The 18,414-nt window shown below is 56.7% G+C and overlaps 4 protein-coding genes across 4 annotated transcripts; all 4 read right to left on the bottom strand.

The window, feature by feature from the left end:
- Positions 1 to 453: 453 nt before the first annotated feature.
- VDAG_02696 (uncharacterized protein) lies at positions 454 to 2,206 on the bottom strand (the record flags this gene model as incomplete). Its single annotated transcript, XM_009653349.1, has 3 exons — positions 454 to 1,202; positions 1,420 to 1,647; positions 2,119 to 2,206. 3 exons carry the CDS (start codon positions 2,204 to 2,206, stop codon positions 454 to 456), a joined length of 1,065 nt encoding a protein of 354 aa, XP_009651644.1.
- A 6,703-nt stretch (positions 2,207 to 8,909) lies between these two features.
- VDAG_02695 (solute carrier family 35 member F1) lies at positions 8,910 to 10,130 on the bottom strand (the record flags this gene model as incomplete). Its single annotated transcript, XM_009653348.1, has 1 exon — positions 8,910 to 10,130. The coding sequence occupies one exon, from the start codon at positions 10,128 to 10,130 to the stop codon at positions 8,910 to 8,912; it is 1,221 nt and encodes a 406-aa protein (XP_009651643.1).
- Positions 10,131 to 11,513: 1,383 nt separating this feature from the next.
- Positions 11,514 to 13,517, bottom strand: VDAG_02694 (uncharacterized protein; the record flags this gene model as incomplete). Its single annotated transcript, XM_009653347.1, has 2 exons — positions 11,514 to 13,416; positions 13,474 to 13,517. 2 exons carry the CDS (start codon positions 13,515 to 13,517, stop codon positions 11,514 to 11,516), a joined length of 1,947 nt encoding a protein of 648 aa, XP_009651642.1.
- Positions 13,518 to 15,988: 2,471 nt separating this feature from the next.
- On the bottom strand, positions 15,989 to 18,113 carry VDAG_02693 (ser/Thr protein phosphatase family; the record flags this gene model as incomplete). The annotated part of the gene is made up of 1 exon (XM_009653346.1): positions 15,989 to 18,113. One exon carries the CDS (start codon positions 18,111 to 18,113, stop codon positions 16,281 to 16,283), a length of 1,833 nt encoding a protein of 610 aa, XP_009651641.1. The 3' UTR covers positions 15,989 to 16,280.
- Between the last annotated feature and the right edge of the window lie 301 nt (positions 18,114 to 18,414).

Genomic DNA, 18,414 nt, shown 5'->3' with positions numbered 1-18,414 from the left:
CCCCATGCCCATTTCCTCTCGCTCCAACGCGAAAGAATAGCTCCCCGAAAGTAAAACATCGCCTTGCTCCGCTGCTGTTGCAGTTACGCGCCAGAACCTTCCGTTGTGGTATCCTGAATCGCATCCGTTGACGGCAGCAACATGCCCCCGTTGAGAACCCCATTCGCAATATGCATCCTTGTCCCTGTGGCAGACTTATTCAGACCCCATAAGCGTGCAGAATGCAACTCCGTCGTGGCGAAAGAAACTCCGTGTCAAATGCCCAGGCATTCCCTCGCTCCCATGATCCGCCGCACCAATGATATATGTCGAGTTCTCCGTGGTGAGGAAACGCCAGGCAAGACCAGTGAAACATACCAGTTGTGGTGGAACCCCTACCCTGTTTGCGCCTATCCCGTACTTGTTGTGGTCGACGAGCGGCCAGAAACACAGAAACGTCCACGAAAAGCATACTTAACCCCAAACACTGGCTGAAGTAGCACCGAGACCAGATGACTGCGGGCCCCAGACACCGTTGCCGCGGCCCCAGCCTCCAGGGGAGGCAAGCGGCGTGGTCGAACGCTTTGTAGCGGCGGACCCAGCGGCGGGCGCAGCCGAGGGTCTAGTACCAATGGGAGCAACTGATGCGCTCTGCTGACTAGGCTTCGGTCCGTTGGGGGCCTCCTGCCTAGGAGACGAAGATCCGCCAGGGGAAGAGTTGGTGGTGCGAGCAGCGGCCTGGCTGACAGCCGTGTCAAACGCATTCTTGTTGGATGTGTTGGGCTGCGGGCTGGCCGTGCTACCAGTGCGAGAGGCCTGCTCGTGGGCGGCACCATCAGCTGCTGAGGCCGCAGAGTGAACGTCAGAGTGCGGCGGGGGGTTGCCGCGGAGCTCCTGGGTCATGGGGGACTGTCCTCGCAGACTAGCAGCATCGCTGGGACCGGCCAGGCCGCCACGGAAGGGACCAGGGCCACCCTCGTAGCCCATCGGCGAGGCACCACGCAGGCTGGGAGGACCGCTGTGACCAGGGTTGCCGGTGCGGACGATGCCCGTCTCGTCAATGTAGCCCGCCTTATCGGCGAAAGGACCTTCTCCATACAAAGCACTGCGCTGGCGAGCAATGAGCTCACGGGTCTCCTCCTCCGACATTTGTTTGTTGGGAGTGGCGGGGGCTGGAGTAGCACCATTGCTATTGCCGTTGTAGTTGACGTCGGTCAGCACATCTGTAGATAAAACAAGTGGTCAGCGTGAGTGCTCGGTCAGACGTTGCTTTACTGTAGATCAAGAAAATGCATCTTCGATGTTTGATATGAGGGGGAGAAACAGCTCCGGAAGGTGTGTTGACCCCATGGCCTGAATTATCTATTTTGAAGGGTGTTTTTTTTTTTTTTTTTGCCATTGGAAAGCCTCATGTGCTTTAGACTGCAGAGGGTGGCCTACTTCGTTGGTATTGCTGCTCCGTGTGGAGATTGCGAAGCTCACGCTCCCGTTGAGCTGCCATCCGTCTCTTCGCCTGCATCATCTGCTCCGCTTCGTTGGAGCCGCGCGAAGACTGCTGGCGCTGGGTGGCGTAGAAGTTCTGGAGGTTCGAGTTGGGATGGTTTCGGGCATCATCGAACTGGTTGACGGAGTGAGGGCGAGATCCGGGACCCGCAGACATGCGTCCGTCTGGCGAAAGATGAGTGTCAGCGGCGAAGCAAATTGGTGATGCTCGCCTGATACGAGCCCACTTACTGTAGTCGACCGACTTCCTTCCACCTCCAGGACCTCCACCCATCTTGGGGCCGGGGGATGGGTACTCACGGCGACCGCTCATTCCGTATGACTTGTTGTTTTTGGAGACGTTCTCAAAGCGATCGAGTTCAGTAGGCCTGGCAGTGAGGGTTCGGGCGACATCTGATTTTGTCATTTCGTTAGCCAAATTTGTCCTTTCGTGCAGCAAGCATGGCGACTTGTCGAGACGGCGAGCACCGATTCAACAAGCTCGCAGGTTTCACAGCGATCTGTGGGTGCTCCGACTCACCCTCAAATTGGTAGAAAAAGGCAAAGTCGTCCTGAGGCGTGGGCCCGCCGGATGCTGTCAGGTGAAAAGTGTCAGCTGGGCTCCAAGACGGCAATGCAGCATCATTATTGACTGACCACCACGCGAAGCAGGCGGCGCCTGGTGTTCCCAGTTGTTTTGGCCAGGGCTGGACCATTGCTGGGGGTTGTTCTCGTAGTAGGACATGATCGCGTCGATATTGATGGCGAGGGGTTAATGATTGATGGATCCTGTGCGGCTATTTGAGATGGAGGAGAGTCGACGTCGTGTGGGGGGCGACAACGGTCAACCGGTCGCGCGCTGGTGTTCTCTGGTGATATCGAGTCAGCGATCGAGTTTGATGCCGACAAAGAAGCAAGGGAGCGTAATGAGAATAAGGGGGGGGGGGAGAGAGAAAAAAAAGTCTGGGTCGTGAGTGTCGCAGATGGGCAGCGGATGATTGTGGAGATCGGGAGAGAACCGGGCGATGCGACGGGTACAAGGAGGTGGTGAATGAGGGTGCAGCGAAAACCTGACACTCGGACCACGGGCTACTTTGTGGTCATGTCCAGGCCCAGCCAGGTACAGGTCCTTGCGTCGCTCAGACTGCTGCCGCCGCCGCCGGCGTGATCGGGGGGTGAACCTGGCACGCACGAGAAGAAACACTTACAGATGACCCTGTATTGATCAAGATGAGGTAGAGAGGACCGGTCGGTGGGTAAAAGGCGTATATGGCTTGGGTGCGACGTCTGGAGCAAGAATGCAGCAGAGGGCAGACGGTTGGCACTGGCGCTGGGTGCGATTACAGATAGATGCTGGTGCTGGTCCTGACTGGTACTAGTACGCAGGCGTGAGTGCTGCACGGCAGAGAAGGGGAGACCAAATCGGTGCGCGGTCGATGCTTCGAGATGCGTCGGAACACGAATTCGCCAGGCGTACAACGTCAGGAGAAATCCCTGGTTTTCGGGGATAGCTGATTGATAGGGGAAGGAGGAGGAGGTGGTGACCGACGTCGAGGAAATCCGGAGAGAGTGTCAGTAAGGGGGTGAGTGGACAGACGAAGAAAATCGAGGCGAGGTGTGTCGGGCCGGGGCGCGAGCGAACGAGCGACTTGTGAGCAACGAGATTTGGGGGGGGGAAGGAGCAAGATTAAGCCACGGAAAAAAACCGGGGTCCTTCCAGTCGCCTGTCCAGTGGGGGTGAACGGTGCGGCGTAGCGTGGAGTGGAAGGTGAAAGTGGACGTAGAGGCACATCGATTCATTACTCTCGATTACAGGGGATAAGGGGAGGGGGGCCAGACATGGGCCAAGAGCCAAGGGCCAAGGGCCAAGGGGTGGTGGAAGCAGGAGGGGCCGGAAGCCCTTCGGGTAGGTATGACAAGCAGGCAGTTACGAAAGAGTCGATCAGGTAAGAGAGGAGCGAGCGCGCAAACACACCTTCGTTCGACTGAGACAGGAAACAGCCATGGACTATCATTTTCCTGGGGGGGTGAGAATCACGAAGGACTGGTGGACGCCACGAACAGCTGAAGGAGGTGGTAACGGAGTACCTGAATAGTGCTCGACAACCCACGCATCCTCTGGCAGCAGGTACATACATGGGTGGTGGCGATGCTATTGGGCCGAGGGCAATGAAGCGTCATGGGCAACTGATGTGTGTTGAAGTGAGATGTGAGCCATTGGGCCAGCAAGGTGCTCTCACCCTCGGCTCGTTCGTCGTTGGTATTGAGGCAAAGTCGAGCAGCTACCATCTCGATATGGAAGACCAAGACAGCCTGGATAGGTAGGTACCTTACTAACCACGTAGGATTCTATCAGGTCAGGTATCTAGGTAACTGGCAGTATCTTACCTCGACTTGCCTTACGACCTGGAAGTGGAAGGACACCCACCGCTTGCCGGAGTTTGGGATGTGCGGCACGCAATGCCTGAAGCTTGCTTGCCAGAACGTCTACTACATGCACATCAGTTGCCCGGGGTGCAGCAGACCGACAGCATGCACCACGCCAGGTTTGTGGTGGCTGTGGTTGGAGTACCTACCCTCTGGAGGCCCAGGGCGCATCATCATCACAAGCCTCTCTCGGTGCCTTGATGACGATGGCACAGGAAGCGTGTGGCCATTTTCCCGCGAGGCTAGTGAGGATGATTGACGTGTGCGCACATACGTGCGAAAATACCACAAGGAATCGTCGCCTTGTTTTCCCTAGGCACGCTTCATTCCATCTCATCTTTTGCTCGAGGATATTCGTGATAGCGCGTCATAATCATCACCACCGCCAACGCCAACGCCAAAGCCAAAGCCAACCATCCAAACCACTCGCTCGCAGTGGACTGCGCTGCGCTGGCGGCGAGGCGATTTCCGCGAGATTGGAGATGGGCAAGCTGACCCAGTGGACTGAAATCGCGCGGTGACGGGTGGACGGACCAACCCAGCCCATGCCGAACGAAGGTCAAGCTTAAGCCTAAACCCGAACGACTGAAATAACGGCTTTGTTTCTACACGCCAATGGAACATGTCGACCCCTGCTGCTGCTGGCAGTACCGTTCGCGACAGCGTGCCGTAGGGAGCCGACTCTCTCAAGCTCCCGTCTCGGACGCCTGCCAATCTCCTCCTCCTTTCTTCCTTCTCAGAGCAACGCCAGGACTGTTTTGGCATGTATTGACTTGGTCTTTCCCATTCTCGGCTTCTCACCTGCCTGTACGGAGCCCGAAAAGAAGTAGGTGCTCGGAACAGACGTCGCAGCTGCCAACCTGGCGAGGGTCGTGCCACCCACGATCCCGAACCCCACTCGAAATGGAAGTTGCCAAGAGGTACCTTGCCATATAGCGTCCTTGTTCTTTCCTCGTGGTCCCTCAGGCACTGTGCACGATCAGATTCCCCAAGAGAACCTCACCCCACTCAACTTCAATGGTCAGTGCCATCGGTGGACTTTTAGAAGTCGTGGGTCGACTGGTTCTTCCACCCCTGCCCGAACCAACACAGTGTCTTGGCCTCCGAGAAGCATGGGCGTGGCGGCTGACACGGATGGACATCTCCTTCCAAGACATCTCGCGTCACCCACCAACAATAACGGATGCAGCTCAGTTGCTGATCTCTCAGCGCGTACTCACCTATCGTTCAACCCTTCTACAAACTACAGAAGACTGCCTCGGTGAATAAACTTAGGGCATACCAGTAACAGGACCAAGGTTCTGCTAGGAGAGCCATTTCGTTGTTTTTTTCCGGCCTACAAGAACTTCTTTGTTGTGCTATGTCTACCGACACTGTCCTCCTGACTTCTCTACAGTACGTTTCGTTCATCGGATTCCCTCGGAAGCCTGATCACACATAAATCCTCAGGCAGGTTGCTTCTCTCGTCACGTTGCTCTATACCAAGTTACTTCCCGCGGGATGCCACATTTACGTCTCTTTGTTATCACGAACCTAGGCAAATCATCGTCCAAAACGAACAAGGTCAATGCTCCTGCCATCATCCGCTCAAGACCCCTTTTGCTCTGCCAGGGCTACTAGGCGAAAATGGTGCCAGGCTCTTTAGAGCTTCACGTTTCTGGCCAGACAGACAAGGGGACTTCTTCACCTTGTCTGGAGAGGCCACCTCGTGTCGGAGAGATAGGACATTGGGCCGTCAATGTTCGCGAAGGACGGTAATGAATACCCCGCACAGTACCCTACCGAGTCCCCAGCGGGCCCTGGTCCTGGTCTTGGCCTGGCAATCATTGGACCCTCTGCGAACAATTGGGAGGTCTGCCTCGGAAATCTACGGGCCATTCGTTCAACATTAGTGTCGCCCCCAGGTGATGAGATCCTCTATTGATCAAATTCAATTTCGCCTCGGTCCACATTCACCCAGCAGACACCTACATCCGACCCGCCGCCATTCGATGGTCATGCTTCTTCAGGACGAGAACCAAGCGCTCGTTGCTATCATCAGGGAGCAATCACCGCGCCGTCTCAATATCGTTTGCTTGTCAAAAATCGTGCTTCGCAAATTCGCGAATCCTTTTGTCTCTTATCCTGAGAGCTTCCATTACGAAAGGCTAGCTGCATGTCATTCTTCCAGGAACGACTCCTCCGGCGGTCGATCGATGGACAAATGAAACTCGGATGGAACTCATTGGAGCTTTGACAGGATTCTTTGCTCTGCTTTGGCTCTGAAGCGCACCTCAACGAGCCACATGTGCATACCGAACCCCTGACATCTACTAATTGACTTGCCTGCCAATAAGCTCGCCAACGTTGCCAGCATTGATTTCGAGGAACCGCTGATGTGAACAGACAGCCTCGTGCGTTAGCTCCAGTCTATCTTACTCTGCTCGGATCTCAGAGGCCGCTCATTCTCACATCGAGTCGGGGTCAATACTCTGATACCAAGTTGACACGCACGCCTACTTGTCAGCACGTATCGATCGCCTGGAGCAGGACTTGCTGGTCAAAAAGCAAACCCTGGAGACAGCCATTCGCTGAGCCGGAATGAGACGTCTAACAGCCGGCATTGTACAGTGCTTTGATTGTGCGCACACGATCCGCTGGACCGTATTTCTCCATCTGGCGCCGTACGCGCCGGGTTTCGTGAACCAGACACTAATTAAGGCCTTATTGTCACTTTTTTCTAAGAACCAAGTCCCTTCCCTTCACTTATTCTGTCTTTCTGATGGGTATTCCCATGTGCATCCGAGAGGCACGGGCATACAGCCCAAGTCGGTAGCAGGACCACTTAGCCAGCGTCTTCTGACTGTTTCCTGTCTGTGCTAATAAATGGCCTCCAGGATCATGGGACAGGCACCCAAACAGTCGCTCGAGCAAGAGGAAGCTTCCAAGACGAAGTCTGGCCTTGGTCTAGAGCGCCACTTCTGCATGCCACCAAAAACAACGAAACTAGGCTCCTGGAATTGGGCAGCCACCTGTTCAAAGTACGCAAACAGGCAAGGTTCGTGGGAGGGGTCCCATGGCCGAGTCTCTTCCACCTTCCAGCCGGCCACCCATCCATCATCACCTTAGCCGCCGAGGAAAACCCGCGTCGATGCGCCCCCTCCCCCCCCCCCCGCAGCCAGACATTCGGGTTGGCCATTGCGATCTGCAGTCATGGAGTATTTCGTCACATGTATTGAAGTCATTCCGAAGAACCCTCCACTATGAGTAAATCATGAACTACGCCCAGAGCAAGATCTGGACGATGGCAGTACAACAAACTCGGCCACTAGTATTGTTACCGAAACCACACAAGCGACGTCCGAGGCTCGAGCTGTGCGGCTTCAGCCCAGAGACATAGCGTGGGCCATACGTTTTCTTTGCCTCGTGGTCGCGGCAGCGCCCGCCTCTGCCGTGATCTCTAGTTCATGCCCGAGTCATCCCCACGAGGTCTGCCCTTTCCTTGTCATACATATGGCACCCTTTCATTGGACCGAGACTCCACCGGGGCCATGTCTTGCCCACGTTACCACGACAAGCATCGATGGCCACCATGCCAACGAGTCGGCACCGCCGAGAGGGGTCAATCACCGTCACGCAGCTGGCGAGAGTCCTTACGGACTACGATTGGTGACATGTCAACTCCTTCGAAAGTCAACTTTACAAAGCTTCACTGTCTGTTGGCTGCGCTTTTGCTTGTCTCGCCACGCGAACAACCGTTTCTGTTGACCTCCTGCTCGACCTGGGACCAGGATGCTGGTGTTTGTTGGACTTCTCCTACATGTAGCACGAAAAATATTTCGACGGATTACCATCGCAGGCCATTGGACAAATGCCGGAGTGGCTAACGAAATCGCCCTCTTGTCCGGCCTATGTGATCCCTAGGCCAAGAGGAAATTCGGCTCGGAAACCCCATACAAACAGGCCAATACCCAAAAAGACCTCGCAACACCCCGCTGTTGGCTGGACGTGACGTGACGTGCCGTGACGCGGGGTCGAGGTGGGGGTTTCGAGAGCCATCCGACCTGCTCGGCATCAGGCGCCTGTCTGTAGGTACCCAATGGGCTGAGGCTACCACATCACTCTGCATTCATCCATTACGGGCTGGGACCGTTGTTGGTTGGGAGGAGCCTAGTCTGTCTCCTCTGTTGCGCATCAGCCTGTCACCTCGGGGCCAACCAAGGTTTCTACACTTTTGCTGAACATGGATTCAGATGAGCACGACTTTCCTCCTTAGATGGCAAAATGACGGAATAGTCAGTGTACTATCGGGGCGGCTAGCATACATGAGGCTTTCGTCCCGTTGGTGTAGGAACTCTGCCGGGATGTTAGGTTGAGTCAAGCCTCGCGAACATGGGCCTGTTATGAACCGTCGCTTGTCTTACTGCTTGAGATTTGTTCGTTTCTGCAAGCCGGTGCTTGTGTCTGTCACACGGTTCAGCATTGTATATATGCTGGAGAGCGTGCCACCCACGCCTTCGGGCTCAGAGAGCCGCTGCCAAGTGTGCAGGACAAGACATTCGGAGAGAAAGCAACCTCGGCTGCGAGAGACGATACGTTTCTTTTTACCAGATCGACAGTGGTCGGGGCTCACCGAACATGATCCTTGATAATGTACATATGTTGCCGATTTCTTGCCAGGTCCGAGCCTGCCCACGACCCGACATTGTCGGGCCTTTGTATGACTGGGATATCGGGAGATGCCAAGGTAGACTAAGCTGTCTTGCAGATGCCCGCAAGCTGCAGAAACGTAGACGCGAAGCACGTGAGAGAAATGGATATTGAGTAGATTATGTGTAAATGTGGCATTCTCAAGGTTGTCCAACATTGACGTCCTCTTTGACACGATCCTCAAATCCAGGAGTACATCATCTCCAACAAGCCAACCTTCTTCTCCCACCCGAACTCAAGGCGTTCATAGCCTCGAGGTCCGCAATGCCGACTCTTTCGCACCCCTGAAGCCCCTCTGCCTTCTTCCACGGATGCATGCACCTCTGCAGCATCTAATGCGCCTCGACATCTCCTTGCTCGGCCCTCGCGGCATTCATGGCCTTGAGCTTGGCAGTTCCAAACCCAGCAACGCCACCTTCCTGGTTATCGCCCAGCCAGGGCTTCTTCGAGTCGCCGAGCATGCTACCGGCGAGGAAGTAGGTGATCAGGCCGGCAATGATGAGGACGAAAGCAATGGGGTACAGGAAGTGAATGGTGAGGCCAAAGACGTGAATGCCAATGATGACGCCCCAGAAGTTGGCCGTCAGCAACGAAATGTTGTAGAAGGCGGCCGACGCGAGTCGCAGAACGACAGGCACGATAGAGTAGAAGAACGACAGGCAGAGGGTAAAGCCAACGATGTAGCTGGCGATTTGCCCGTTGAATTCAGCCTCCTGGATGGAATGGCGGTCGAAAATGGTGGCCTGCACGGCAAGGATGCAGCTTCCAAAGAGGGCCATGAAGGAGAGAACCTCATAGACGGGACGCTTAGAGACGAGGAACTCCTCAAACGTGTTGGTCAAGCCATAACACGTGGCACCGAGGAGCGCGAACAAGTCGCCCTTAAGCTTGTTCGCGGCGTCGCCGCTGCCACCCTTGATGTAGTCGGAGGCGATGAGAAGGCCCATGCCGCCGCAGGCCACGAGGATGCCGATAATCTGGAACGGGCGATAGCGGACCTTCAGGAAGAAGAAGGACAGCAGCACAACCACGACAATGGCCCAGAAGTTGATGAGCTGGGCGGACAGGATGTTGGTGTAGCCGTAGGCCAAGACGGTGAAGTAATTGCCCTGGACATCAATGAAGCTGAGGATGAAGTACTTCCAGCCGTCGCGCCAAACGATGCGGAACCAGGCCTTGATACCCATGTGCCAGATGCAGATGGGCCACCAGATGAGCAGCAGGAGGATGTAGTTGAAGATGTTCTGGAAGGCGGGAATGTTGGTGCCTGCAGCGCCCAGTAGCCCCGAGAAGGTGTTGGTGGCCGTGATGCAGAGCGCCAGGACCTGGCCGGCTACGAGAACGATCCAGAAGTCGGCCGTGGTCAAGTAGGACCACCAACTCACCTTCTTGGCCTCGAGGACATGCAATCCGCGGCTGACAAGCTCCGAATCGGTGTCCGGGCGCAAAGCAGCGGCATCAGGAGACTCGGGGCCAGGGACCCGCGTCGTGGTCGGGCTCTCGACCAAGTTTTTGCTGTCAACGCTGCTCATGTTGTCCGATGAAGGGGCCATGGCTGCGATGCAGAGTGATTCGTAGAAGTTCCGAACGAAGTGTTTCGGTCGGAATGATACGAGTATTAAGTGAAGCTTCACTGGGAAATACTTCAATGTGTTTCAAATGTTGCTCTCAACAAGTACGATAGTCTTTCTTCGTCCCCAAAGCAAGCGCAAAGACTGCGAAGTCGCCTGCTGTTTGTTTATTGTCCGAACGGACGGCACATGTATCTGTGTGCCTGGAAAGGGTGAATGGTGAAGGTCTTGATGGTGCAAGACGACATAAGACCGATGCTGCCAATGGCGCAAGAGGCGGGGTGAGGTTGACGAGTCGCGAGGCTCGGGTGAGCGATTCAAGACTGGAAAAGAGTTTTGCTGAAGCAGCGGCTGGCGAAGATGGTGAAGTGAACCTGGATCGGAAAGTATCAGGAAGGTTAGATGAACGGTCACTAGATGGGCCCCAGTGATATTTGAAGTCAGGGGTCGCGCTTGCCAATAGCAGATGGGGTGCTGAAAAAAAAAATTGCACGTGGATGGTTGGCAATGGCAATCGCAGATGGAGTCGCCACGAGCGGGCCCGGCCAAGCACTGCACCTAAAAGTTGCTAGTCGCCAATCCCGGCAGGCGCTGTCGGCGGTCACCGATATGGGAACTACCCAAGACCTTACTTGTACCTTAGGCGGCAAGCGGGTAGGAGCTTTGGGTTTAGAAGCAACGGCCAGATGGTGGCCATTGCGTCCAAGCCACCCCCCGGTAGATGACCACCATCATCACCAACTCAAAGCGCCTCCTGGGCCTGGCCCGCGAATAGCGGATCGTTCAGCTGGCTAGCGGCCTTTTGCAGTGAGCGGATCCCCTGCAGGTATCACCACTGCGGCTGCCCTACAAATCCGATCTCGAAAGCTGAAGCACTTGCTCGCGAGCAATGGCGGCAGGCGCGCAGCCCCTTCCACACCCTGGCCTCGCAGCTTCCTTCGTAACTAACTACCTAGGTACCTAGGACCACATAAATCAAGAGGCAGTGGCATACTGGCGCCATCGGTCATCCGCAAAAACATGGCCAGGAAATCCTTGGCGCTGTGTGCGATATGGCTCTGGCCCTAAGCAAACATCAACTGAGCACGGAACTGTATCATTGTCATCATCTGACCAAGTCTACTTCTTCTTCAGCCCGCTGGCGTCGTGGCACATTGTCGTGGTATCTTCGTCAACTCTCTCTCTCTGTCTCTCTGTCTCTCTCCATCTCTCTCTGTCTCTCTCCCTCTCTCTCCAAATTGGGAATAACCTACACATCAGATCCAACCCGGATCGAAAACACCGAAACACCCAGGGAGGCCGTCCTGGCTCCCCCATCCTGTCACCTGAACTGGGTACAAAAGAAAATAATGAAGCCACCAATACCTAAATGAACCCCACCTGGAACTCATCCGCAATCCCTGTTGGCGCTCTCAGACCAAAGTCTGGTCTGGTCCCCATACCGGCATCTCCCTCGAGAGGTGGTGTCTTCGCCCTCTCGACCTTGCGACGATCTTCCGCCCACTGCGGTGGAGGTGAGCGTTCCCAGAAGCTTGGGCTCACCAGTGGCGCGTGGGGCTTGCTGACATCCGCACCGCCGCCGTCAGTAAGCGGCCAGCTCGAGGCACTTGGCGGGGATTCCCTGGGGCTCTCCTGCTGCAGGCGCGGGCTCGCACCGAGCGGCGACGGTGCTTGTCTTGGCGCAGAAAATGTGTCGCCTTCGTCAAACCTGGGAAACTGGTACGAGGGACTGAGAGGTGAGCCTTCATCACGCAGCGGGGGTGCGGGAACGTGAAGCCGCGGGGGCGCTGCTCGGCGATTCGCTGGCGAAAGACCGTAGCTGCGATCCGCGTCCATGACTGGCGACGGCTGGGGGCGGCGTGGGGGCAAGTTGAAATCCTGTGGTCCTTTTGAGGGGTGGTCTGGCTCAACGGGAGACCGCAGCGGCAGCCCGGTTCTGGCGACGGGAGGTGGCGCGGTGCGCGAGGCAGGCTCGTGTGGTCGCGGTCGGGCATTAGGCATGCGTTGCGCAGGTGGTGGCCAGGGTCGTGGGGGGCCTCGCATTTGTGGCGGTGGTCCTCTCGGAGGCCCATGAGGTTGTTGTTGTTGTTGTGTGCCTCGAACATCGACCGGCGGTGGTGGCGGTCGCCTGGCGCTCCTCGGCGGCGGTCCTAGAGCAAAATCGGTGACCTCGGTCGGGCCTACATTGACCGCCGGACTTGGTTCCTTTTTGTCGAGCCCAAAGTCGAAACCAAAGTCAATTCGACTCAGCTCCTCAATATCCATCGATACGCTCTGACGACGTGTAGGGTGGTACGTGAGCGTATCTCGCTTTGCAGTCACATCACGAATCACAGGTCGATCCCAAGAGCTCATTTCTTGATCTTCGTGCGAAGATGCTGGGGAAGGGAGTGAGTCGATATTCTGCGGCGCGGCGGCGCACTTCTCCGGCTGTGCTGGGTCCCGGTGACGGTATGACGTTCCCTCTTCTATTGCTGGGGTTGTCACGGGCGTGCCAGGCTTCTCCGTGCTATTCAGAGACGGTGGTGGCGATGGATATGACCTCGGCGGTGAGTGTGATTTTGTTAATTTGAGAGCTCTGTCCTCGTCTGCAGCCGATGCCGGCTGCAACTGCATCGGGTTCGTTTCTGCTCGTCTCAGTGGATTGACGGGCTGCAGTGTTGTTGGGCTCGATACGTCGAGTGGAGCCAGGTTGAATTCGAACTGTCCAAGAGGGCTCCTGGGGATTTGCGGTGCGGTCGAGGTAACAGTCGGCGTCGATGCTTTGGCACCAGACGAAGTAGAAGGCCGTTGTTGCTGTTGGGTCCTCGAAGGCGTCGAACCTGACGAGCCGTCGCGGCAGAAATGGACATCAAGGGGGTTGACCCAACCGGTGCCGCGGTTTGAGGCGGCAGTCCCCGGCCGACCGTTGGCTGCTGCCGGCGTCATTGGCGGTGGTACCAGGCGCGTGGAACTGGCATTGTTCCAGCGTGTGCGCAGATTCGTATCTGAACCGTAGTGACGAACGCCGGAGCCGATGCTCGATTGCTGGGTCGCATGGAAGCTAGCGCCGGCCCCAGCAGCCAGGTCAACCATGCTTCCGCTGCCCTGCATGTAGGGGAGCTTCGGACGGGGTACTGACCGGTTGGAAGAGGCTGTACCGGGGCGGGGAATGGGCGTGCTCGCATCCAGGCGTAGGAGGTCCTGTTTGTTAAGGCTGGTGCCGAAAAAGTCGCTGTCGCCATCCTTCGGCTGAGGCCCTTCAAAATTAGCTGACTTGTCGTTTTTCCTGGCAGAGGCGAGAACGTCAGCAGCTATTCAATTCCGGCGCGCAAAGAGGGCGTACTTCTTCTTGTCCCCTCCGAGCTTCAGCCCGAAGAAGGACACCATGATGACGGTGGCGATATTTGTCCAAAAGTCGAAAATCGACGGCGAAGGTAGCTGTGAAAAGCGAGGAGGAGAGGAAAGGACTGGCTAGAGCGCAGACGCGACTGCACTTCTTTTCTCTCTCTCTCTGCTGTCCAAACGGTCAAGTATCGTACGGTATCGCGCAACGATCGGCGAACAAAAAAAAAACAAGTGTCAGACGGTTCGTGTAAGACAGGCGACAGGCTAGGGCTGGCGGCAGGAGAGCAGAGCTTCAATCAAAGATAACAATCAAAGTCTCAGGGTGCGACAGCCATGTCTCGGTCACGAGAAGAAAAGAATGCCCAGGGAGGGTCGACAAAGACGTGGTTGAAGCTGGCAGAATTCCTGCCGTTCGGCCGAATAGTTGAAGTGGTACTTCCTGTTCCTGGGTGGATGGGCAAGTACTGGCGCGCGCACAGTAGCTCAGGGGTTGGTTCCTCGAGGTCAGGGAAAAGATGGCTCGGCGAGCTCGTGCAGGTTGCGGTGCACAGCCTGTACAGTTGGGTCCAAGTGAGGCCCAGTCGAGTCTGACTGACGATAGTGGGGTGTGCGCGGGGCGACAAAAGCAAGGGCGAGCGCTGGCGGATGTGAGAGAAGGGGAGACTGCTTCCTGGCTCTCCTCTCTCAGGCTGGCGTGAGACTCATCGATATAGAGAAGAGAGAGAGAGAGAGAGAGAGAGAGAGAGGACGCAAGATTGGTCGTTGTCCCCAGGAATAGCGACGACGAGAATCCAGGGGCGCGAGTCGGGTTGATGAGGGGGCGAGGGCGTCGTGTAGGAAAGGGAACGGGCAGCCGAGGGCGCAGCTTTGACGGACGCCTCCATGCAGGTACCAAAAGGGCTTTAACTTTTGGCGATGACTGAACGGCCGACCCAGAAACAGACGAACAAACATGGGACACGGGCCCTAAGATGCAGCCAGACGCACCGGCCATTCATCCATCCACCTACCTACATCATGCAGGAACAGGACATGTTGCTCTTTTGCCCGTCCAGGAAGGGAAAAGGGTGGAGATGAGGAGACGAGGAAATGAGATCCCAACGCGCCGGGGCGCTCAAAGGGAACAACGACACCCAGGGGCCAATGGGATACCTGCCTATGGGTACTGGGACGTGGGATATGGGCCATGGATGGAAGGCGACCCTCCTTCACCGGAACCTCAAATCACCAGAAGGCGCTGGCACACATACACAAGCTCTTCACTGGCATTCGACGCAATCTCGCCTGTCTGCGCGGGGCGACGCGTGATGAGCATGGGCGTATGAGCATGACGAACTTTGAACAACAGTAACACCGCAGACACCGATGCCTCATGGACGGACAGACCTGGGCGTGAGGTCCGCTTGGACTACATTGCGGTATCGGGTCTGCGCTGGTGCAACAGACCACTGTCATTTTCCCATCGAATGACGAGATGATCGACCAGCTACATATACCGCAAGACCAAAGGCGGATGAACGGACAGTTACAGTTGCAGTGCACTGTGAACTCAGGTGGGCTTGGATTTGTGGATACGGTAGCCGGCATGGTGAAGGGCAAACGAAGGGAGAGCGAGGTACCCAAGTTTGGTCAGTACCAAAGCAGGTCAGATCCGTCTCAGGTGCCGCGCGGGTGCTGCCGGCCACCAGTCCGAATAGGGGGGGGGGGGGGGGGGAAGAGGGTCGCACACGTTGTGTGCCTGTCGTCCTCATCTCATCAGATTTTCTTCCTTGCCGCCCGCCATCCGTCCATTGATGGACGACCATGGTTCCCCGCTCCCCTTTCTTGCCTTTGTTGCTTGACTCCGAAAGGGTCTGTCAGGCCTGCAGGCCTGCAGGCCAAGCTCTAGGCACACGGCATGACATCCGAACTCGCGCGCCCGTGCTCGGCTGCCAGAAACCCCGAACCAGCAGCAGAAACAAAACCCAGCAGGGCTGACATATGACGTGGGGGAGCCATCATCTGCGTAGCAGAAACAGGTCAATAGGGGGTCCTCCAACGTCCAAACGGTGTTTCATCGTCCTTCAGATCCGTCCGGGTGGGTTGGGATGAGTAGGGCTCATCCCGTCGATCTCAATGAGGCCGACACGCTGAGCAACACTGGGGCCACCCTGACATGACACGTTGACACCGAATCATGCAATCCCATACCAGCCGTCTTCGTGTTCTGCCGCGAGATGGATGGCATCGGGGGGCCTGGGCATTTGTTTTCTAGGCCCCGTCAATTCTTTTTTTGTTTGTTTGTTTCTCTCTTACAGACTTTCCAGGTGCAGGGCTATTTTGCCTTTTGACTCGTATCATGCGAGGCCGAGTCCCAGCTGTACGTGTAGCGCAGTCAATAGCGCCTGCGCTTGTGGCCCGGCGGGAACTGGTCCCCGGGCGACGGAGCTTTGCCATGTGCTGCTGCTGTGGTCGGCGGGAGATGCGAGACGGAACCCACACCCATGTCTGATGCTCGGCAACGTCCTTGTAGGTAAAAATGGTACCAAGTGTAAGATTTGATTCTCCGCTCCATGGAACCGTGCAGAGAAAAAGTAGACAAGATAGAAACCGAATGCTTGCTGCCGAGGGACCTACCTCCCTTCCTCCCAAATTAGAATTCCAACGCGATGCCATGCGCCCACCCCAAGAACATGATAACACGAGACCAGATGTAAACACATGGCTGCGACGTAGGTGACAGAACATACAACGTAATGACCAGCGCTATGGCCAAAGTTAAAAGTCAAAACTCTCCCAAAACAGAAAAAAAAATGAAAGTCAAAATCAACACTCTCCCTTCCAGTTCTCGCCGATCCACTTGGCCATCTTGAACGTCAGCGTCTCGTCGTCCCACTTGTCAACGTCCCGGTCGCTGTACTCGCCGCCGCTGAACTTGAGCGCCATGATGACCCACTGCTGGATAAAGTCGAGGAAGACAACGTCGACCGTCTCAGGCTCGCTGCCGTCCGCGGGGAAGCCGACCTCGGCCTGCACGCAGTTGGGCTGCGCGTAGAACTTGAGGGGCGTGTGCTCCGTGTCGTCGCCGTCGGAACCGAGGCCGTCCTTCGTCGTGTAGCCGCCAATGAGGGCCGGACGGTCGCTCAACGGCTGCTGCTGGTTGTCGCTGCCTCGCAAGTCAAACTGGGGTGAGGATGGCGCGTCGTTGTCGACGGAGAGGTCCTTAGCGGCCATGGCCTCGGGCAGGTTCAGCAAGCGCGTGTTGAGGGAGGCCTCGAAGATGTGGTCGCCCGTGTTGAGGAGGGTGATGACCTTGCGGGCGACGGCGTAGGGCACATTCCGGACGAGGCGGAACTTGCTGATGAACGGCGACACGATGTAAGTGCTGTCCTGCGTGAAGGGGCCCTCGAAGATGTCGAATCGCATGGTGCCCGTGTTGATGATGGCAAGGCGCGACTTGTCGTCGTGCGGCTTCTTGATCACGTCTGGCAGCACCTCCGTCTCGAGCCATGTGTAGAGACTGCTGTTGCTGGGGTATTCAGCCCTGCTCATCCACAGGTCGCGCGGTGCGCAGCCAAACTGGTGATCGAGCTTGAGGCTCGTGCGCGCCCGATCGATCATGCTGCTGACGTGCTTGCCGCGCTTGGTTGGGAAAGTCGTCGAGTTGAGGCCTGTGTGGTGGTGCAAGCCGTAGAGATTGTTGTCGATGTAGCTGCGCGAGTATTTGACGGAAGCGGCGGCCGAGACTGGGTCGTCTGCCGCCTCGTCCCTCTTCTTGATCTCGTCGACTGAGGCCCAGCCGATGGTTTCCATGTAGCGCCCACTAGCCAAGGCATACGAGTTCGCATCAAAGCGAAGGGCATCACGCACGTGGGCATGCCCACCAAAGAAGAGAATGGGTGTGAACCAGCTCTGTGCACGAATGGCCTTGAAAATGGCCTTGAATTCGGGCATGCGCAGGCCAACATGACCGATGACGACAAAAGCATCCGGCTTCTCTTCCCTGAGGACCTTCTGGAACCAGGCCTCCTTGACTGTATCCTCGACCGGCTGGACTACGGTATTGTTGGCGTTCATGGTAAAGTCAAAGATGAAGCCGAACGCGATGATGTTGAGCCCCTGGTTTTTCGTCGTGAACTTGCGGTAACGCTGAGCCTGCGGGACCTGTGTCCCTGTCTTGTCGTCCAAGTAGTCGAGGTTGGAGGCAATGTAGTTGTGCTTGAAGTTGGGCACGGTGATGGCATGCTCGCGGTCGGCCGTCGGTGCCTGGTAGAGCTCGTGGTTACCGGTACACAACAGGTCGACCGACTGCTCGCGAAATATGTCGTACGTAAAGAGGCCCTGCGGGCTGGAGGCGTCGTACAGGCCGTTGCCCTCGACGCGGTCACCTGTATCAACGAGCAAAAGGTCAACGCCCTTGTCGTCGGCCTGTCGACGCATGTGCTCGGCAAAAGAGACATAGTCGCCCCAATCAGCAGAGTACTGTGGTTCTTGGAGATGACCGCCGAGCCAGCCGTGCGTGTCGGTCGTGTGAAGGAAGTTGAGCTTGCCCCAGGTAAGGTCGCGCATGGGGGCAGCGACGGGCTGCACCGCGCCAGGCTGTGCTGCTTGCGCGACGCTGCACAGCGCGCTTGTGAGAACGATTCTAGACAGAGGCATGTTGATGTGCGCTGCCTTTGGTGTTGATCAGATGGGGCAGGAAACTTGTAGGTGTAGGTGTAGGAGCGAAATTCCTCCTTGGATGGCCCATGTTGCTCGGCGTGACTCTCACGTCACAAGGCAGCGGCAGCGGCACCGGCAGCTGCAACAGCTCCAGCTACGCCTGCCTCCCTCTGTGCTGTGTGCCTGCCCGCAGGTACCGTGAACCGGGAGGAGCTACCCCTGCATAGTGGGGTCCAGCTACAAGGGTTCTACCCCTCTGCTAAGCCTCAATCGCCCTTGGGGTGCGCCACAGCAGGCG

Source organism: Verticillium dahliae, genomic scaffold (genome assembly GCF_000150675.1).
Source record: "Verticillium dahliae VdLs.17 supercont1.4 genomic scaffold, whole genome shotgun sequence".
NCBI classification, from domain to species: Eukaryota; Fungi; Ascomycota; class Sordariomycetes; order Glomerellales; family Plectosphaerellaceae; genus Verticillium; species Verticillium dahliae.
Note: the sequence above shows the minus strand (reverse complement) of the source record. Positions and strands in the feature narration are given on the sequence as shown.